The sequence below is a fragment of the Acomys minous genome, assembly GCF_964271855.1.
Source record: "Acomys minous genome assembly, chromosome: 10".
NCBI lineage: Eukaryota > Metazoa > Chordata > Mammalia > Rodentia > Muridae > Acomys > Acomys minous.
Window position 1 is genome coordinate 34270929 of NC_140491.1, and position 20499 is coordinate 34291427.

Consider the following 20499-nt stretch of genomic DNA (forward strand, 5'->3'; position numbering starts at 1 on the left):
GTGCAGCACAGCCCTAGCATAACCCTTGATCCAAGAGCTTTCTTCTCCAATATCATAAGCAGGATTAAATGAAGTCAACTTTATAGGTCAAGAGGTAGAGTAAGCAATATGTTGGCAGGAACTGAACATAGGAAAGGAAAGAGGGGTTGAGGACTTAGCTCAGTGGTCGAGCGCTTGCCTAGCAAACACAAGGCCCTGGGTTCAGCCCTCAGCTCAGGGGGCGGGGGAAGGAAAGGAAATTAAAAAAAAAAAAAAAAAGCACAGAGTAAGAGTAAGTCAAGAGGTCGGATATGGGGATGCATGGTAAGTAGAAGGTAGGAACATTCCATTTGAAGGGATTTTGGGGGGACAGTGTAAGGAAGGAGCAGGCTTTTCCTTCCTTTGGGGTGTCAGCTGAGGAGGAAGGTCAGCTGGGTGCTTTCCCTGCCTCCACCCTACTCTTTAGAGGTAAATGTTTGAGGTTTTGTTATAAACAACAGGCTGGCGGAGCAGGTCAGCAGTTAAGAGCACTGGTCTCCTAGGGCACCTGGCTTGACATCCAGCACCTACACTGGACTAGGAATGACTGTGACTCCAATTACAGGGAATGTGATGCCCTCTTCTGACCTCTGAGGACAGCAGTATTATAAGCAGTACACAGACACATAAATAATTTTATTTATTTAATAACAAGACTTTTTTTTTTTTCAAGACAAGACTTCTCTGTGTAGCTTTGATTGTCCTTGACTTGCTTGGTAGACCAGACTGGCCTCAAATTCACAGTGATCCACCTGCCGCTGTCTCCTTGAGTGCCCAAAAACTTATTTTAAAAAGAAACCCTTTACTCTCCCAAGGCACAACTCCTTTTCCATACAAAGGCTTTTGTCCGTTTTTAACTTATGTTTTTCCTGCACATATGTCTGTGCACCATCTGTGTACCTGGTTTCCAGAGCTCAAGAGGGGTCAGATCCCCTGACACTAGAATTATATGGTTGTGAGGCACCATGTGTGTGCTAGGAACCAAATGACGTATCTGTTCAGAGTATCATTAAGGTTTTCCATTGCAATAATATTCAACTACTTTTGTGGCATTCCATGTCCTTAATAGTCTAATGCATTTTCGGCTTCGTAATTCTTTCTAAACATGGGCACACTTATGAATGTTGGACATGGAAGCTCTTGTTTTGCTACATTCTTGCATTTGCTGTGACTCCATTACTATACCCTCCCTTTCATAGCTTGAGCTTTGGAAAAAGCATCTAGTGCTCTTAATCACGGAGCCATCTCTATACACTGTTTAATTTTTAGAGACAAGGCCTCACTATGTAGGGCTTGAACTTAGGAGATCTGTTTGACTCTGTCTCCCAAGTGCTGAGATTAAAGATGTGTACCACCACATTCAGCTTCTGACTGAGCTTTAAAACCACCCATGTTTACTGAGCATAGTGGTGGTGCATACCTTTGGTCCCAACATTCTGGAAGCAGAACCAAGGAGATCTCTGAGTTCTAGGCCAGGCAGAGCAACACAGTGAGACTCTGTGCCTGAACACATAAATAAATGCTAAATTAATGATTTGTGTGTGTGCCCATGCACTGGATCCCCTAGAGGTAGAGCAACAAACAGGCCTGAGCTACTCGACATGGTTGGCAGGAATCACTCTATCCCTCTCGCATGAGCAGTGTGGGCCTTAACCACTGACCCTCCTTTCCAGCACCAACAGAGTTTCTAAAACTAAATAACCTTCCACTCCTAAGGAAAACACTGCTAGCTCCTTTTTGCTCTTTTTTCCCCCCCTTTTCTTTGAAGAGGGAGGTGGTCTATGTACCCCTGGCTACCCTCAAACTCAATGCTCTTGTCTCAGTCTCCAAGTAGTACTGAGATTACAGTTATATATCACCATGCCAAACATGGTTTATAGGTTCTTCTTCAAGATAGTACTCCAACTTCTAAGCTACCATGTACAGACAAAAATAACATGTCCCATGGTTTTCCCTTAACACCTTTAACCTTTCAGTTCTCCAACTCCTGAACTCCTCATGATCTTGCTCTAGGTCATGCTGACTGCCATAAAACAGCCATGGATAATATTTGGACAACAGATACTACTTCTTTCCTTTACTTTTAAATTACACTTAGGTATTTATTGTGTGTGCCAAGCTATATGTGTAGAGGTCAGAGGGCAACTTGGGGAAGATGGTTCTCTCCTTCTCCCATGTGGGTCAGGGGATCAAACTAGGGAATCAGTCGGTGGGAAATGCCTTACCACACCTAGCCATCTCACTAGTCCAGACAGTATGTCTCCCCCCTCTCTCCTCTCATAATTTTATTTATTTGATTTCTCCAGACAAGATTTCTCTATGTATCCTTGGCTGTCCTGGAACTCACTCTGTAAACTAGCTGGCCTGGAATTCAGAGACCCATCTGTCTGCCTTCCAAAAGTGCTAAGATTAAAGGTTTGTGGCATCACCATTTGGCTTTCTCTTTGTTTCTTAAAAATATATTTATTTTTATTTTATTTGTATGAGTGGTTATCTGCATATATGCATGTGTAGCATCTGTGCTTAGTACCCACAAAAGCCAAAAGAGACTGTTGGAGTCACTGGAAGTAGTTACAGGTAGTTGTAAGCCACCATGTGAGTTTTGGGGACTGATTCCAGGGCCTCTACAAAAGAAGCAAGTGTCTGTAACTACTGAGCTCTCTCTAGCCCAGAGATACTACTTATTTGTTGGAAGATTGTTTTGTGCACTGTGTATTCAGATGCTGATATACATTTATGTATGTATGTATGTATGTATGTATGTATGCATACATGTATGTATGTATATATGTATGCATACATGTATGTATGTATGTATGTATGCATACATGTATGTATGCATACATACATGCAGTGTTTTGCCTGTATGTACTCCTGCATGCCATAAGAGAGCACTAGATCTCATTATAGATGGTTGTGAGCCACCATGTAGTTGCTGGGACTTGAACTCAGGACCTTTGGAAAAGCAGCCAGTGCTCTTAACCTCTGAGCCATCTCTTCAGCCCTAAGATCTGGTTGCAGTCAGAACATGGGCATTGTCATTTCTTCTTCTTCTTCTTCTTCTTCTTCTTCTTCTTCTTCTTCTTCTTCTTCTTCTTCTTCTTTTTTTTTTTTTTTTTTTTGGTTTTTCGAGACGGGGTCTCTCTGTAGCCTTGGCTGTCCTGGACTCACTTTGTAGACCAGGCTGGCCTCGAACTCACAGCGATCCGCCCGCCTCTGCCTCCCGAGTGCTGGGATTAAAGGCGTGCGCCACCACGCCCGGCTGGCATTGTCATTTCTATGAAGACTCTCCTGTATCAATGTTGTGTAAAGGATGTTTCCCAATTATCTCTGATTAGTTTAATAAAGAAGCTGAACAGCCAATAGCTGGGCAAAGAGGACAGGGGGTAGGACTTCCATTCCCACTCAGGGAGAAAAGAAAGAAGAGGAAGAGGAAGGGAGAGAGAAGGTGCCATGAGCTCACCATGAGGACAGACAGCTGGAGCAGAAACAGCAAAAAGGCAAGACTAAGATGGCACGTACATGGGGCACAGGGCTGGCTAGTAACCAGGCTAATATCAGTATCTGCCCAGCTGTAGTGCTTTAAAGCTTGTTGAATAAATCTAATAGGTCTCTGTGTCAATTATTTGGGAGCTAGGGTGGGTATTAGAAAAGGCCCCTACTAATACCATAATTTTACACGTATTATTGGTGGCTCTAATATGAATTTGGTATACTGAACAAAAAAATTCCATGAAAGTAAAATTAAAAAGAACACTATTAATAGAGAGGGCATCAAGTCTCAAACTATAAGGAGCCTTGGTTCCTTACAATATAAATGAGACTTAGACATGAATAGATGTTAGGTTTTATTAAAAAAAATAAACATAAGTATTCAAATACTTTACTCATTTATATATTACTATCCTTTTAAGTATTATAGAAATGAATCTTCAACATACTCAGTGCTAACAAAAGCACCATCTTTATAAGTGAGCATGTCCCATATTGAACGCTTCACAACAGCTTAAAAGAAAATGTTCACCAAGAGCTGAATGAGTAAGCCCAACTTCCAGCAAAAGGAGGCCTAGTCAGACCCGTTCCCCACACTTCCCACTGTTGCTGGTACTTTTTAACTACTTTGAAGGGAACATGGCAGCAAATGGCTGTTTCCAACAGTAACTGTTATATCTAAAAACTAAACAGTGCTTAAGAAGTGTACTGAGTGTGCACTAAAGGGATGTTACTTCAATTTGGGAATCCTGCGGCATAAAAAACAATTCAGAACCCACTGGAGTACTGACCTCATCCCTGTGTTTTTGACAGAAGACTAAAAACTGGGACGCTGAGTCTCCCTTCCTGCTCCGTGGAGCAGATGCTGTAGACTTCTTCCTCCCAGGAGGAGATCCGACTCCTCTCTTAGGTTCAGCCTCTGCCATCTTTGGAGCAGTACTCTTTTCTGTGCCAGGGTCACTCTCTTGGTTCTCAACAGAACTAGACCTTTTGGCTCTTCGCCTTCTCTTCACGGGAATATCCTCTTCTCTCATAGATCCAGGGTCTACAGCAGCTTCTTCACTGGCCCTTGAAGAGTCCACCATTTCTCCCAAAGGTTCTGTAGCAATGCCAGCCTCCTTCGCCACTTGAGGGTTGAGGTGTAGCTGGTCCCCCACATAGAGGAAGGTGAATTTGGCTTTCCGTTCCTCTACTGACATGCTAGCAGCTTCCTCAGCTTGGACAATGCCCATTTCCCACTGGGCTCTCAATCTCCCTGAAATAGGTTTTAACAACTGGAAAAAAAATAAATCATAAATTTCATTACATAATATAAAAGATGACTCAATTAAAAGCACTTTTGCAATATCAGATGAGAAAATCCTATAAAGACCCAACTAATATTTTAGATATAGCTCAACTGAAAACTATTGTTTCCTTAAACTAGAAATCAACTCTAGGGTTGGAGATGGCTCAGAGGTTAAAAGCACTGACTGTTACTCCACAGGTCCCAAGTTCAACTTCTAGGAACCATATGGCGGCTCACAACCATCTATAATGAGATCTGGTGTCATCTTCTGGTGTGCAGGTGTATATGCAGGTAGAACACTATATAGATAATAAATATTAGAAAAAAGAAAAAGAAAGAAATCAGGCCCAGCGGTGGTGGCGCACACCTTTAATCCCAGCACTTGGGAGACAGAGGCAGGTGGATCACTGTGAGTTCAAGGCCAGCCTGGACTACAAAGTCCAGGACAGCCAAGAAAACACAGAGAAACCCTGTATCGAAGGGAAAAAAAAAATCAACTCTAACAGTTTTAACTAATAGTTTCAATCTATAAAAGGAAAAAAAAAATGGAAAATAAAACATTTCTGTAAGTCATCAAATAAGTAAAAGAAAAATAACATATTTGAGTAAAAGTAAATGACAAATTTAGGCTGGGCACAGTAGCTCACATCTTTAATCCCAGGGCTAAGGAGGCAGAGGCAGTTAGATTTCTATGCATACCCAGGCAAGCTAATCTACATAGTTTCAAGGCAGCCAGGGCTGCATAGTTAATACTCTCTCCAAAGAAACAAAAAAAGTAAATGATCAGCATTTTTTAAAAAACCATTTAAAAGAATTGTAAGGTCAAAATAAAATAAACATAGTAAAAATTAAAATTTTTGCTTAAAAATGCACTAAAGGAACATCTATCACCTTGATTTTCTCAGCTTTCGTGGGTGCCTGCTTGGCACTTTCTTGGCATAATTTTTCAAATTGTTCTTCTCCTTCAAAAGCAACAAGGCTCTTCTCAAATATCCAAGCTCTTTCTGGGGCATCACCAAAGAACTGTACATGATATTGGCGTGCACTTTTTTTCTGACCTAATTTTAAAATAAAAATCATGAACATTAGAATCTGGAATGAAACTTTACAAATATACTACTGCTTTGAATTTATTTTAAAGTGGTGTTGTTTGTGCTTATTAATCTCAAATGAACTCTACCTTTTTATCCTCAATATATTCCATGCCCAGAAGAAAAATTCACTTATCAGAGATACAGAAACGGTACAAAAGCAGATTGAAAGAGAAGTTAAACAATACACTCCTTCATCTTCCCCTTCTTAATAGCTTCTTAAAGAGATTTTAGACAGGACTAGACAGCAGCAAAAGGGCACTTCCACAAACGCAAACAAGCAGTGAAACAGGCAGCACACTGGGCTGAACTCAGTGACCCACTCCCAGGGGATCTGGTGCCCTCTTCTGGCAACCACAGGCACAGTGCTTAAGTAAGAGCTTTCAACCTCAAAGAGCCGCTGAGACCACAACAAACCCCCTCAGATATTCTTTGCTATCACTCTTAGCTGCAGGAAGAAATGGCATCTATTAAAGCAGCCAGAAGAATGAGCAAAGAGACTATTATCCTCCAAAATTTCAGATTTTGCCAAGGCTGAAAAAGAGGTAAGACACAGGTAAGCCCATCAAAAGGGCAGATCTCAGAAACAAAAGCAAAAGAGATCTTTAGCTCTTATCCTAAAGGAAATAAGAGACTTTCTGAATAGCTAATGCACCCAAAAGAAAAACCTCTTCATTGCATCTTTAAAGGTGCCTCCAAAAAAGTGGCTCACGGTGAGCCCAATCCTCTAAAGCAAAGATGGAGAGGTGTAAAAAGCTTTGTGTTTGTGGCTGCAGCAGCTCTGAAAATTATGATAATACACAAAGCCAACACAAGACCCAGAACCTGGGAGCTTCTAAAAGACAGAAGAAGATGTAGACAGGCTCTCAAGGCCATACACCCAGGAGTGCAAGGTAAAGATACTAAACAGAGAAACACCCTGTATGCTAGGAAAGGAATAAATGTTAGTTTTAATTTTAACATCTTTTTTTTTTCCAAGACAGGGTTTCTCTGTTTAGCCCTGGCTGTCCTGGACTAGCTGTGTAGACTGGGTTGGCCTCAAACTCACAGTGATCTGCCTGCCTCTGCCTCCCGAGTGCTGGGATTAAAGTTTTTCAAGACAGGGTTTCTCTGAGTAGCCTTGGCTATCCTGGACTTACTTTGTAGACCAGGCTGGCCACGAGCTTACAGAGATCTACCTGCCTCTGCCTCTGCCTCTGCCTCCCAAGTTCTGGGATTTAAAGGCATGCGCCACCACCGCCTGTCATTATTTTCATTATTTTATGTACGTAAATATTTTGCCTGCTTGTATGTCTGGGTTCGATTCCAAACACCCACATGGCAGCTCACAACCATCTGTAACTCCATTTCCAGGGATATGATGCCCTCCTCTGGCCTCCACGGGTATTATATGCATATGATCCACAAACACACATTCAGACAAACACTCATACATATAAAGTTTTTTTAAAAAGTTTTTAAAAATATTTTTTAAGGCCAGAGAGATGGCTCAGTGCTTAAGAGAACTTGCTCTTCTTGCAGAAGACTCAGGTCAAGTCAGTCCCTAGAACCCACATAGTAACTGAAAACTGTCCATGACTCTTGTTTCAGGGAATAGAGTGCTTCCTCTAGCCTCCTTCAGCACTAGGCACACAGAGTGCACATACATAAACACAGTCACACAGTCACACAGCATAAAGTAAGTCTTTCTCCAAAGTTGAGGTAGTGGCTATGGAAATGACTAAATGGTTGAAATGGTTCTTGTTCTTATAAAGAACCCAAATTCAGTTATCAGCACCCTCATCTGGTATCTAACAAGTAGCTGTAACTTCATCTGGAAATCTAGAGCATGCAAATGCAAATACACACACACACACACACACACACACACACACACACACACACACACACACACAAATAAACCTTAAAAAGCCAAAAGGTTTAAGATAAGGAATCTAGAAAGAAATATTAATATGAGCAGTATTTATTCTTGAAAGAAACCTACAGCATCAGTCCAAGAGATCCCATACCCAGACAATAGCCTTTAGAGAGATGAAAAGAAAAAAGAATTTACTCAGGCAAGAGTAGTGGTGCACACCTCTAACCTCAGACTTAGGAGGCAGAGACAGGAGGTTCTCTGTAAGTTTGAAACCAAATCTGGTCTACACAGTGAGTTCTAGGTCAGCCACAGCTACATGAGACATTGCCTCAAAAAACCACCAACTAACGAAACAAATGAACAAAAGAGACATATCGTAGTTAGTCAGGTATGGGCACAAAACATACCCTATAACCCCCAAGCTATGGTGGGACAGGGACAAGAGGGTCACTGGGGTTTTCTGTCAACTTAGCTCCAGGTTGAATAAGAAACTTTCTCAAAGTAAAAGGGTAAAGAGTGAAAAGAGCAAGATACCCAATATCCTGCTATGGTCTCAACTATCTCTCAGTTGGGGAGGGGAAGACAGGAGTTAACTTTTTGCTGTCAATTTTTCATTACTTTTTTTTTCCAAGACAGAGTTTCTCTGTGTAGCTCTGGCTGTCCTAGAACTCACTTTGTAGATCAGGCTAGCCTCAAACTCAGAGATCTACTTGTCTCTGCCTCCTAAGTGTTAGGATTAAATGTGAAATTTTTAGGATTACTTTTAAATGTTTTGGTGTTGTTTTTTGAGACAAAGGTCTCACTATGTAGACCTGACTGGCCTTGAACTCGTAGAGATCCATCTGTCACTGCCTCCCAGTGCTGGAATTAAAGGAGTGTGCCACCATGCCAAATACATACACATACATATATGCTTTGTTTTTATGATGTTGGGTATCACATTCAGACCCTTAAACATAGTGGGCAAATATTTGTCACTCAGTACAATTTGATTTGTTTAGAAATATGAACATTAAAAATGCCTTGAAGTCCCCAAGCCGGGCATGGTGGGGCACGCCTTTAATCCCAGCACTTGGGAGGCAGAGGCAGGCGGATCACTGTGAGTTCGAGGTCAGCCTGGTCTACAAAGTGAGTCTAGGCCAGCCAAAGCTATCTCAGAGAAATCTTGTCTCGAAAAACCAAAAAAAAAAAAAAAAATGCCTTGAGGACTAGAGACATGGCTCTGAGATTAAGAGCACTGTCTGCTCTTCCAAAGGTCCCACATTAAATTCACAGCAACCACATGGTGGCTCACAACCATCTATAATGAGATCCGGTGCCATCTTCTGGCGTGCAGGAATACATGCAGGCAAAATAGTGTATACACAATAAATAACCCAGAAAAGAAAATGCCTTGAAGAGACAGGGCATGATGGTGCACGCCTTTAATCTCAGCATTCCAGAGGTAGAGACAGGTGCATTTCTGTGAATTCAAGGCCAGCCTGGCCTACAAAGCAAATCCAGGACAGTCAGGTCTATGCAGAGAAACCTTATACAGAGAAACAAGAAAAAAGAAAAGAAAAAGAAGGAAGAAGAAAATGCCTTGAAGATTCAAGAACAGTGATTATAAGCTACTATTAAGAAGTCTATTCTAGGCCGGGCGTGGTGGCGCATGCCTTTAATCCCAGCACTCGGGAGGCAGAGGTGGGAGGATCGTTGTGAGTTCGAGGCCAGCCTGGTCTACAAAGTGAGTCCAGGACAGCCAAGGCTAACACAGAGAGACCCTGTCTCGAAAAACCAAAAAAAAAAAAAAAAAAAAAAGAAGAAGAAGTCTATTCTAGGGCAAGAGAGATGGTTCAGTGGTTAAGAGCAGTGGCTGTGCATCTAAAAGCCCAGAGTTCAATTCCCAGCAACCACACGGTGCCTCACAACCATCTATAATGGAATTTGGTACCCTCTTCTATCTGATGCTCTCTTCTTCACACAGGCATACATGCAATAAAGCGTTTATATACATAAAGAAATCAATCTTTAAAAAAAGAAATTTATAGGCCAGGCGTGGTGGCGCACACCTTTAATCCCAGCACTCGGGAGGCAGAGGCAGGCGGATCGCTGTGAGTTCGAGGCCAGCCTGGTCTACAAAGCGAGTCTAGGACAGCCAAGGCTACACAGAGAAACCTTGTCTCAAAAAACCAAAAAAAAAAAAAAAAAGAAAAGAAATTTATGTTATGGTAAAGGTAAACAACCCATTTCCCATGTTTTATAAGTAATGCAAATTAAACTAATTGGTCTAGCTTTCCTTAAAATAGAAAGGCCAGAGCCAGGCGTGGTGGTGCATGCCTTTAATCCCAGCATTACGGAGGCAGAGGCAGGCCGATCTCTGTGAGTTCGAGACCAGCCTGGTCTACAAAGCGAGTCCAGGACAGCCAAGACTACACAGAGACAGGCAGGGCAGGGTGGCGCACACCTTTAATCCCAGCACTTCGGAGGCAGAGGTAGTCTGATCTCTGTGAGTTCAAGACCAGGCTGGTATACAAAGAGAATCCAGACCAACCAAGGCTACACAGAGAAACCTTGTCTAAAAAAGAAAGAAAAAAAAAGACATTAAAGTAAGAGGACTAGCTGGGAAGTGGGTAACAGGAAGACAAAAGAGAGTAATGGAGGTGAATATCATCAAAATATATGAAAATGTAATAATGAAACCCATTGTATATAGTTACTCTAAGCTACTAAGAAACTTGTAAAAAAGAACAAGAGGCCTGTTGAGCAGTTTGTGGATTTTTCCAGTACTTTTAATCTTAGTAAGGAAAATAAACATAGATGTGTGTCATAGTTTCATAATGAAGAAAATCTTTTATAGTATATATGATGAATTAATATTAACTTTTTGTTGTGTTTCAAGCCACAGTTTCTCTGCGTAGCCTTGGCTGTCCTGAAACTAGCTTTGTAGATCAGAATGGCCTCAAGCTAAGAGATCTACTTGTCTCTGTCTCCCAAGTGCTAGAATTAATGGCTTTGAATTAATATTATTTTAAATGATGTTTTAAAATACTTAATGTAAGCCAGGCGTGGTGGTGCACGCCTTTAATCCCAGCCCTTGGGAGGCAGAGGCAAGAGGATTGCTGAGAGTTCAAGGCCAGCCTCGTCTACAAAGCAAGTCCAGAACAGCCAAGGCTACACAGAGAAGCCCTGTCTCGGGGGAAAAAAAAACCTTAATGTCAGCTGGGCGTGATGGCACACACCTGTAATCCCAGCACTGGGGGGGAGGGGGGAGGCAGAAGCAGGTAGCTGTGAGTTCAAGGCCAGCCTGGTATACAAAGTGAATCCAGGAGAGCCAAGAGCCAAGGCTACCCAGAGATATCTTGTCTCAAAAAAAAAAAAGTCAGGCTAGAGAGATAGCTCAACAGCATCAACTTGATGCCCTTCCAAAGGACCTGAGTTCTGTTCCCAGCACCCACACCCTATGGCTCACAACCACCTGTAACTCTAGGGGAATCTGATATTAGGGGATGGTCTAATATATTTTTATGCAAAGGCTATTTTAAAAATTAAAGAAATGGGGCTGGAGAGATGGCTCAGCGGTTAAGAGCACTGACTGCTCTTCCAGAGGTCATGAGTTCAATTCCCAGCAACCACATGGTGGCTCACAACCATCTATAATGAGATCTGGTGCCTTTCTCTGGCCTGCAGGTGTACATGCAGGCAGTGCTCTGTATACATAATAACAAATAAACAAACCTTTTTTAAAAAATAAAAGTTTAAAGAAAATAGCCTTTTTATTTAGACAAAAAAGGGGAATTGTTGGAAGATGGTCTAATGTATTTTGATGCTAATTGCTGCTTGCCGTCTCTGTGACCCACCTATTGATTAATAAAAAGCCATCTCACCTGGGCAGGGTAACTGAGGTGTGGCTAAGGTTCCCAGGCTTAGAGAGACAGAAGAATTCTGGAAAGAAGAAGACAGAGCCTAGGAGGAGGAGAAGGAAGAGAGGACGGACGCCATGGGTTAGATGAAGAGAAACAGGTGACGACAGTGGATGGAAATTTAGCCCAGATGAAGAACATTAGCAAGTATTTGGGGTTATGGATGGGAGGTAGCTGGATAGAAATTACTAGAAGCAGACGGCATGGGATTGGAGGAGGTATGGGATACGTGCCCCACTTTGGAAAGTAGTTTAGCGGATTAATGTCTGCTCTGCCCCAAGTTAACTAAGGCTATTTTAAAATATAAGAGGTGTCTGTGTCTTGATTCATTGCTAGCCAGGCATACTGATAATAAAAAATTACTAGGCAGGTACAGATAATTTAAAAACAACAATCTGATGCCTCTGTCTCCATGAGAACTTGCATTCACATGCACATAGACATATACACATAACTTAAAAGCTTTTGTTGTTGGTGGGTTTTTTTGTTGTTTTTTTTTAAGGAGGAAAGAAACATAACAACTATCCAAGAGTGATGCCTCACATGTTTAATCTCAGTACTAAGGAGGCAGATTCAGGTAGACCTCTGCAAGTTTAGGTCAGTCTGGTTGATAAGAGACCAGGCCAGTCAGAGCTACACAGAGAAACTGTCTCAAAAAAAAAAAAAAAAAAAAGTAGCCAGGCAGTGGTGGCCCATGCCTTTAATCTCAGCACTCGGGAGGCAGAGACAGGTTGATCTCTTTAAGTTCGAGGCCAGCCTGGTCTACAAAGTGAGTCCAGGACAGCCAAGGCTACACAGAGAAACCCTGTCTCAAAAAAAAATTTTTTTTAATAAAATAATAGAAACAATAACACAGAAAAGAGAATTCTGATATATCAGCTTGGACCAAAGTCTGTAAAATAATGTTATTTTTTTAAAGATTTACTTATGAATTGTTCATGTATGGGTATTTTGTCTGCATATATCCACACCAAAAGAGGGCACTGGATGACTATAGCTAAGACGGTTTAGGTTATATAGACAGTTACATACAGCTAGCCATGTGTATGACATGAACTGAGTGAGGATCTCTTGAAAGAGCAACCTGTGAGCAAAACTGCTAAGATATCTCTTTGAACTCCTACTTTTTTCTTGAGACAAGGTCTCACTATGTAGCCCTGGCCTGCCTGGAACTTGCTATGGAGACCAGGCTGGCCTCAAGAGATCCAACAGTCTCTGGCTCTTCGATGCTGGGGTGAAAGGTGTGTGCCACCATGCCCAAGCACTTCTTCTTCTTTTAGACAGGAGCTCACAATGTAGCTTAGGCTGACCTCAACTTGCAATCCTTTTTTTTATATAGCATCTCCTCAGTGCTAGGATTACAGACATAAACCACCACACTTGACTTCAGTAAAGTATTTCCAAAGTGCTCTTCTAGAGGTCCTGAGTTCAGTTCCCAGCAACCACATGGCGGCTCACAACCATCTGCAATGGGATGTCTTCTTCTGATGTACATAAAGACAGAGCACTCATATTCATAAAATACAAAATAATTTTTTAATTGACACCATTACCTAATTTTCTTTTTCTTTCCTTTTCTTTGGTGGGGGGGAGAGAGTCTTTCTGTGTAGTCCTGGCTGTCCTGGAACTCACTCTATAGACCAGACTGGCCTCAAACTATCACATGCTCAACTTTTTTTTTTCTTTTTAAAAGATTTATTTGTTTATTGTATATAAGTGCTCTATCTGTGTGTACTCTTGCATGCCAGAAGAGGGCATCAGATCCCAGTATAGATGGTTGTGAGCCACCATGTGGTCGCCAGGAATTGAACTCAGGACCTCTGGAAGAGCAGACATTGTTCTTAATGGCTAAGCCATGTCTCCAGCCGCCACCCCTACCCCTACCCTGTTTTTTCCTTTTTTATGAGCATCTTTCACATGTAAGAATTTTATTTGGAAGCTGAAGAGATCGCTCAGCAGTTTAGAGTGTTTGCAGTTCTTCTAGAGGACTCAAATTCAATTCCTAGAACCCACATAGTGGCTTACAACACCTGTAAGGGAATTCCTAGCCTCTGGCCTCCTAGGTTACTACACTTATATGCACATACTCCCAGATAGACACACACACACACACACACACACACACACACACACACACACACACACACACACACACAAAGATAATAAAAGTAGTCAGGTAGTGGTGGTGCATACCTTTAATCTCACGGATCACAATCTAAATGAAAATGCTTATCACTGACCCCTGCCCCTTTGTACACCTAGGAGAGCCTGGTTGCCTCTAAATATCCTACAGTCCAATTGTATACTATGACCCTTTGTTTTCTCATCAAGACAGACCACAGTGTGACACCTGACCCTCTGAGCTAAAGAGGTTTGCTCAGAGACTATCCAGATTCTTCAGAACCTACTGAGTTGATATAACCATTTATGCACAGAGTAGATCCCACAAGACTACCTCAGAGCTAAATCTGGGAAAAAAGAAAAGCTTTAAATGCAAGCAAGGCCAGGTATTTACAGAAAAAAGAATAAAACAGAGAAAGTCCATGAACAAAAGACCACAGAGCTATAAGGGACAAAGGCTAGGCATTAGCATGCTTAAGGCTGATTCAGACCTTGGTTAGGCACCAAAGCCCCAAACCAAGTCAAGTAGAAGCTGACAAAAAATACAAATAGAAGATGGCAAATACTCTATCTCAGAAAGAAAAATAAGTATTTTATACTTATTTATTCTGTGTGTTTTTTCTCCATGTTCATATGCATGTCACAATGTGCACATTTTTTTTCCATCCACCACTGAGATCCAGACATCAAAGTCTGGTCATCAGGATTGGTCCCAAGTATCTTTTAAACACTGAGCCATCTTGCCATCCCTTGGTAAAAACTTTTTAACACCATTCGGTATAAACAGACTAAAACCTCCAGATATTCTAGTGTAAAAATGATGCAGAAGTCAGGAGATTTACTGTTTTGAACAGGAAGCTGTTTTGACAGCTTCTCAGGTAACCCCCACACATGGCTGCACCAAGGCTGAATGACACAAGGAGGGTTCATGCTTCTTCAGAAGGATGCACATTTCTCATCTGGATACCTTGAAGTGTATCCCAGAGTTCCCTGAGCTCCTTGGAAAGAAATTACCTCATTCTGGAAAAAGAATATCAAAATCCTCCAAGGAGACAAAACTATAGGTTCCCCTCTGGCAATCAGCCCTATAGACTGTAACTGTCTCTCATCACCACAACAAAACCCTACACCCTTAGGACAGGAGCAAAAGTAAGACACAGCAAGGTACTTGGGTTCTCATTATCTTGAGCACATCCCTCCAGTCCACACTTGGCAGAAGATACACCCCTATGTCATTCTCGGCAACTACCTCACCACAACCAGCCAACAAACCTATGTGGCATGCAGGTAATGACCCAAACCAAATGGGAGCAAGGCATCACTCCTGTCAGACCTCAAGACTGTGGCTAAAGACCAGGAGGTACATGCTTGGGTATACCACAAAGGACCACACAAGACCAGCAGCAGCTCTGGTCCCGAATGTCAACCTCTGACAGTCACAACAATGGTTGCCACATTTCTGAGGTCAAAAGCATAAACTTTTCCAGTCAAAATCTTACTCTGTAAGAACTCTGCAAAGCCAGGCACAGGACCACACACCTCGCACTAGAGGCAGAAGCAGGAGGAGCATGAGTCTCACAAGGCCAGCTTGAGCTACACTAACCAAACATTCAAGCCACATGATCCTTTGTTACTTTTCCTCTCAAACTGCATTCTGCAGGTTTTCTTATACAATTAACATAGTTATGGGCTAAATTATTTTAAAGTATTTGCTTTGAATCAATAGCACAACATTTTAAATATGTTCTTTTGCTGTCTCATGAGCCAATTTATTCAAGTTTTCTAAGTCAAAGACTATCATCTCTAACTTTCTCTTCCCTTCCCAAAACTAATAAAATAAGAGGGGTTTTATGGGGTTTGGGGTTTGTTTTTGTTTGTTTTGTTTTGTTTTGTTGAGACAAAGTTTCTCTGTGCTCTAGCTGTCCTAGAACTCACTCTGTAGACCAGGCTGGCCTCAAACTCAGACCTGCCTCTGTCTCCTGAGTGCTGGGATTAAAGGCATGCACCACCACACCCAGGCCATAAATGGAGATTTTCTATATTTCAAACTTAATATATTATAAAATATTAATCTACAAATAAGCAATCACTATATATCTAAATATATTGGCACACAACCTGGAGCTAATACAAAGTAAAGGCTGTTTCCCCAGCTAGAGAGATGGCTCGATAGTTTAAAGCACTTGTTCTTCTAGAGGACTCCAGTTCAGTTCTTAACACCCACAGAGTACCTCACAACATCCCCTAATTGCAGTTTCAAAGGAGCCGATGCTGCCTTCTGACATCATGAGCTCCAGGTAATTATGTGGTTCATGTACATACACATGTGCAAAACATTCATATAAAATAAATTAAATCTAAAATAAATTTTCTTAAAGTGTTTCCCTGTTTGTACCAGTTCAATCAGATGAAGCCTATATTTAAGAAATGAATGAGTCATATCTGATCTGATCATCTCCTTGGGCAAAGCTGTGAAAGTAGCTAGTAAGGCCTCTAAAGCAAAACATAAGAAAGAAACACACAAATTAGAAAGGTTTGGTACAGAAGAGGAAGATGGGGGAAAAAAAAAGAAAGAGTCAAAATTCCGTACCTTTAAGTTTGGTATGGTTGTGAAGGAGCGGATCAGCAGAAACCATGCAAGGCCACCAAGGGTAACCTGACACTTTGGACCATACCAAATCACCTACGTTGTATTTCAACAACAAGTCTCTGTCTTTGCCAGTATTTGGACAGGATTCCTTCTTAGCTGGAATCTGAAAGTGAAAATCAAAAGACAAATATTAACATTCAGTAATTATCCTTAAATTCAGCCTTCTAGGTATAAAAGAACAAGTACTGATCAGAAGTTGATTAAAGGTTCAAAATGTATAGTATGGAGAAGACTGGGGATATAACTCACTGGAAGAGCACTTGTCTTCAATGCTTAAGGCCCTGATCTTCAGAGAACAATTCTCTTAAATGTATTCATCTTCAATGTCAATTACTTCTCATAATTGTTTTCTCTCATTTCCACCTAAAGCATTATCATAAGGCCTGACATACAGCGAGTTCTTAGTATTACAGAGTTGGTGCTTTATTTACAAAACCCTCAAAACATATTGCCCCTTACCATGTCCACATACATACCTGATAGTTGGTCTTTGACAATATACGCCCCAATCAACATATCAGCCTCCTGTGCTTAAGCAGGGCCCTAGGCCCACCACTAGTGTAGAGACAAGCACTCTGCACCCATGTTGAGCACATGCTCTGACTGCTCAAAGCTCTCTTAAGCTCAGTCTCTGGAACATGGGCAAATTGAGCATCCTCTCTTAAGGGAAATTCTTCCCCAAGCCACTCTAGGTCCTGCTCTTGTTACGTAACTACAAATCTCACTGGCTGTTATAGACTTGTGAGCATGGTAGTGAAGGCTACTGGAGATTCGTATTATACTTTCAAGAGATGTTAGCTCAAATGAATGCACAGCATCTCAGGACTACCTCACTGTACAGTAGAGGGTAATCAAGTGGCAGAGCTAGGAAGAAAAGTCCAGTCTGTGACAATATGGACAGATTTCTTCAAAGAACTGTGGAAGTATGAGGTTCATTACATCTACAGGCACATCCCAAGCCCTCTAAATCAGCCTTGGTTGTTATACTGGTCTTTAAAAGATTTACCTTTGTGGTGGGCATGGTGGTCCATATCTTTAATTCCAAATCCCAGCACTTAGGAAGCAGAGACAAGCAGGAATCTATGAGTTCCAGGCCAGGGCTACATAGTGAAATCATGCCCACCCCACCCTACACCTACACAGACACAGACACAGACACAGACACACACACACACACACACACACACACACACACACAGAAAAACAAAGATTTACCTTTGGAATTACATTAGCAAGAATGGAACAGTTCCTCAAAAAACACTGGTTTTAAAGTCTCAAAGTACTTTTTGTGGTTTTAAGGATGTCAAAAAAATTTCAACTGTTCTTTATCTGTGGTAATTCTAAACAAAATTTTGTAACTACAATTTTAAACTAAATATTCCAACTTTCATGATGCCCACAATTCTTATGAGTTTCAACTTACCTGTCCTGAGTTTTCTCAGTGTACCACTGAGAGTCCAACACCTGGTACCTCCAGGGATCTGCTTTATGTCCCTCATTCCTCCTACCAAGGCTAAGGTCACTTAGCTGTTTTACATGATCTATACTCACTCAAGTGTCAGGACCACCCTGCAGAACGCTTTTATGACACTGGTGACATAAACCACCTAACAGAATAAGACCTACATGATCTTCTACCTGAAGTCAGGACTTTTCCTCCTCAGCCTTTGATAGATGAATCAGCACATGCCTGCTTACAAATAAAGTGCTAGGCTCTGCACTAAAAACCAAGAATAAGGAGGTGTGTGACATAGCCCAGCTGTCAAGGAGGGCTGCCTCAACCACTTGGTTAAGAGACCACAGAGTAGACAGTGGCATATGCAGAAAGGATGAAGCAGCACCTCTGCATAGCACAGCTCTGCTCCACTTTCACTAGATGACACAGACTTAAATTTAGTGTATGTCTCGACAAGTCAGCCTAAAAATACCTGAGATGGAACCCACAAGAACAGTAGACCTAACAAGGTTATGAAAACTGACAGTCTTCGATTCAGAAACTGTTGCTCTTGTTTTTTCAGATAGGATCTTAATGGAATTCAGAGATCCGCCTACCTGTCTTTTGAGTGTTGTGGACCACATTTGGCTTTTTAAGGCTAACTCACTAGACATAACTTATGGCCCTGGCACCTAAAGGCAATGTCCAACAACCCAGTCAGAAGCCAAGCCTCACTGAGCATGCCCCTGAACCGGACCAAAGTCCTAAGACAGCATTGCCAGCGTCGTGGGTGCTCCCACCCCTTCCACCCCCGCCACACACTCTAAGGTGTTCCACAAGGGTCTCACGCTCACCATTCATTGCCACATAACCCACCAGAATCCTTCACAAATACCTTTTTGTCTGCAGGACTTGAGATCTTGGACACTAAAGCAGCTTCCACAAGGCCTTGCTCCAGTAAAGAGTCATATTTTATGCTCCTCTTCCTGTTCCTCCTAGTCTTATTATCCGATTTTTGTCCGTTTTCTTCTGACTGAGCCACGTCAGCAGCACTGTCACCACAAATTGAAGATTCAAAGAGCGGTTTCCCATTCATGTATGTTTTGGTGATTTTCAGTTTAATTTCTGGAGAGCCATTTTTGATAGGGGTAGTATTGGGAGGTGTCCCAATTCCTTTCACTTCCTGGGACTCAAAACACAATTTAGCATCATGAGCACCAGGTTCTCCATTAAACACTCGGGAAGTAAGATCTTTCAACTTCTCAGCTGGAAGAAAGGGGAGTGCATCATGTCCATTAAATTTCTGCATAACCCCCTCCTGCAGGCTGTTAGAAAGTTGAGCTTTGCTGATGAATACAGAACATTCGTGATTCACTTCACAGTTCTGAGTCTTTCCATTTGCACTGCCAAGGATTTCTGGTGCCTGCTTCATCTTCATGCACTTTACAACTTTCTGAACAGAAAGAGGACTTTTTCTGATGCTAAATTCCATCCAGCCTAGATGGCTTTGATTCTTAGAGCACTACAGCATTAAAAAAATAAAATAAAAAAATATATGGAAGAAGAAAAAAAGCAACATATTACATTTTAAACCTAGGATAAGTATGCCAATATCTCTATAACTTTGTCAGAGTTGGGTTTTATTCTGTTTTGTCTACTGAGGCAATTCATGTCTTTTTTTTTCTTTTTTTCTTTTTCATGATGTCTTATAAAATAAATTAGGTTGTAGAAGGCAATTTTAGTATCACAAAATACAACTGAAAAGAAATCATGATATGCAAACCATATGTAAAATCATATGGAAGAGCAAAGCCCAGGTATACCACTACCAACAACAACTAATACAGAAGGGTGCTGAACTTAAGAATTTAACTTGTGGGCTAAAGCTCTGGCAGACGACCCAGTTTCAGTTCTCAGCAACATGGTGGCTCACAACCACCTCCAACTCCAGCTCCAAGGATCTGACAACCCCTCTGGCCTCCACAGGTACTAGGCACACTTGTGGCGCATAAATACACAGGCAAAATACCCATACACATTTTTTAAATTAAAATAACTAAAAATTACAACAGAGAAGCAGACATCATTAAAAAAAACTGTATATTGCTATCCTGGAATAGGGTAGAAAAGTCACCTGTTTGGGACCTTTCTGGACTACTGAGGAAATTCAAAACTCGCTTAGGAAGTGCTCAGAAGTAGAGTGGCTGCCTAGTATGCACCAAGCCCTGGGCTTCATCCCAAGTACTGAGAAAAGTTTGAAAGCGAGTGAAAAGAGAGTAGAAAATCTGTAGGTGGCTGGACATGGTAGCGCACACCTTTAATCCAGGGAGGCAGTGGCAGGTGGATCTCTGTGAGTTTGAGGCCAGCTTTGTCTACAAAGTTCCAGGACAGCCAGGGCTACACAGAGAAATCATGTTTAAAAAAAAAGAAAGAAAAGATAAGATGTATTATTTTATGTACACCAAAGTTTTGACTGCAGATCTGTCTGTGCACCACAGGGGTGCTTAGTGCCTGTGGAAGCTGGGGGTGTGGAATTGCACGGAACTGGAATTAAAGATGACTGTGAGCCACCATGTGGGGGCTGGAATCGGAACCTAGGTCCTCTACACAGGAGCAAGTGTTCCTAACCACTGAGCAATCCCTC

At 41.7% G+C, this 20499-nt stretch overlaps 1 protein-coding gene across 4 annotated transcripts in view; it reads right to left on the minus strand.

Annotated features, from left to right (window-relative positions):
* Positions 1–20499, minus strand: part of NSD2 (nuclear receptor binding SET domain protein 2) — a 79357-nt gene that overhangs the window by 39932 nt on the left and 18926 nt on the right. For all 4 annotated transcript variants that reach the window (XM_084797786.1, XM_084797785.1, XM_084797787.1 and 1 more), the window contains 4 exons: positions 18751–19377; positions 16361–16523; positions 5690–5856; positions 4302–4784 (listed from right to left, as the gene is read on the minus strand). In XM_084797786.1, coding sequence (XP_084653912.1) covers positions 4302–4784; positions 5690–5856; positions 16361–16523; positions 18751–19347 — 1410 coding nt within the window. In that variant the 5' untranslated portion in view covers positions 19348–19377. The remainder of the gene's footprint in view (positions 1–4301; positions 4785–5689; positions 5857–16360; positions 16524–18750; positions 19378–20499) is intronic.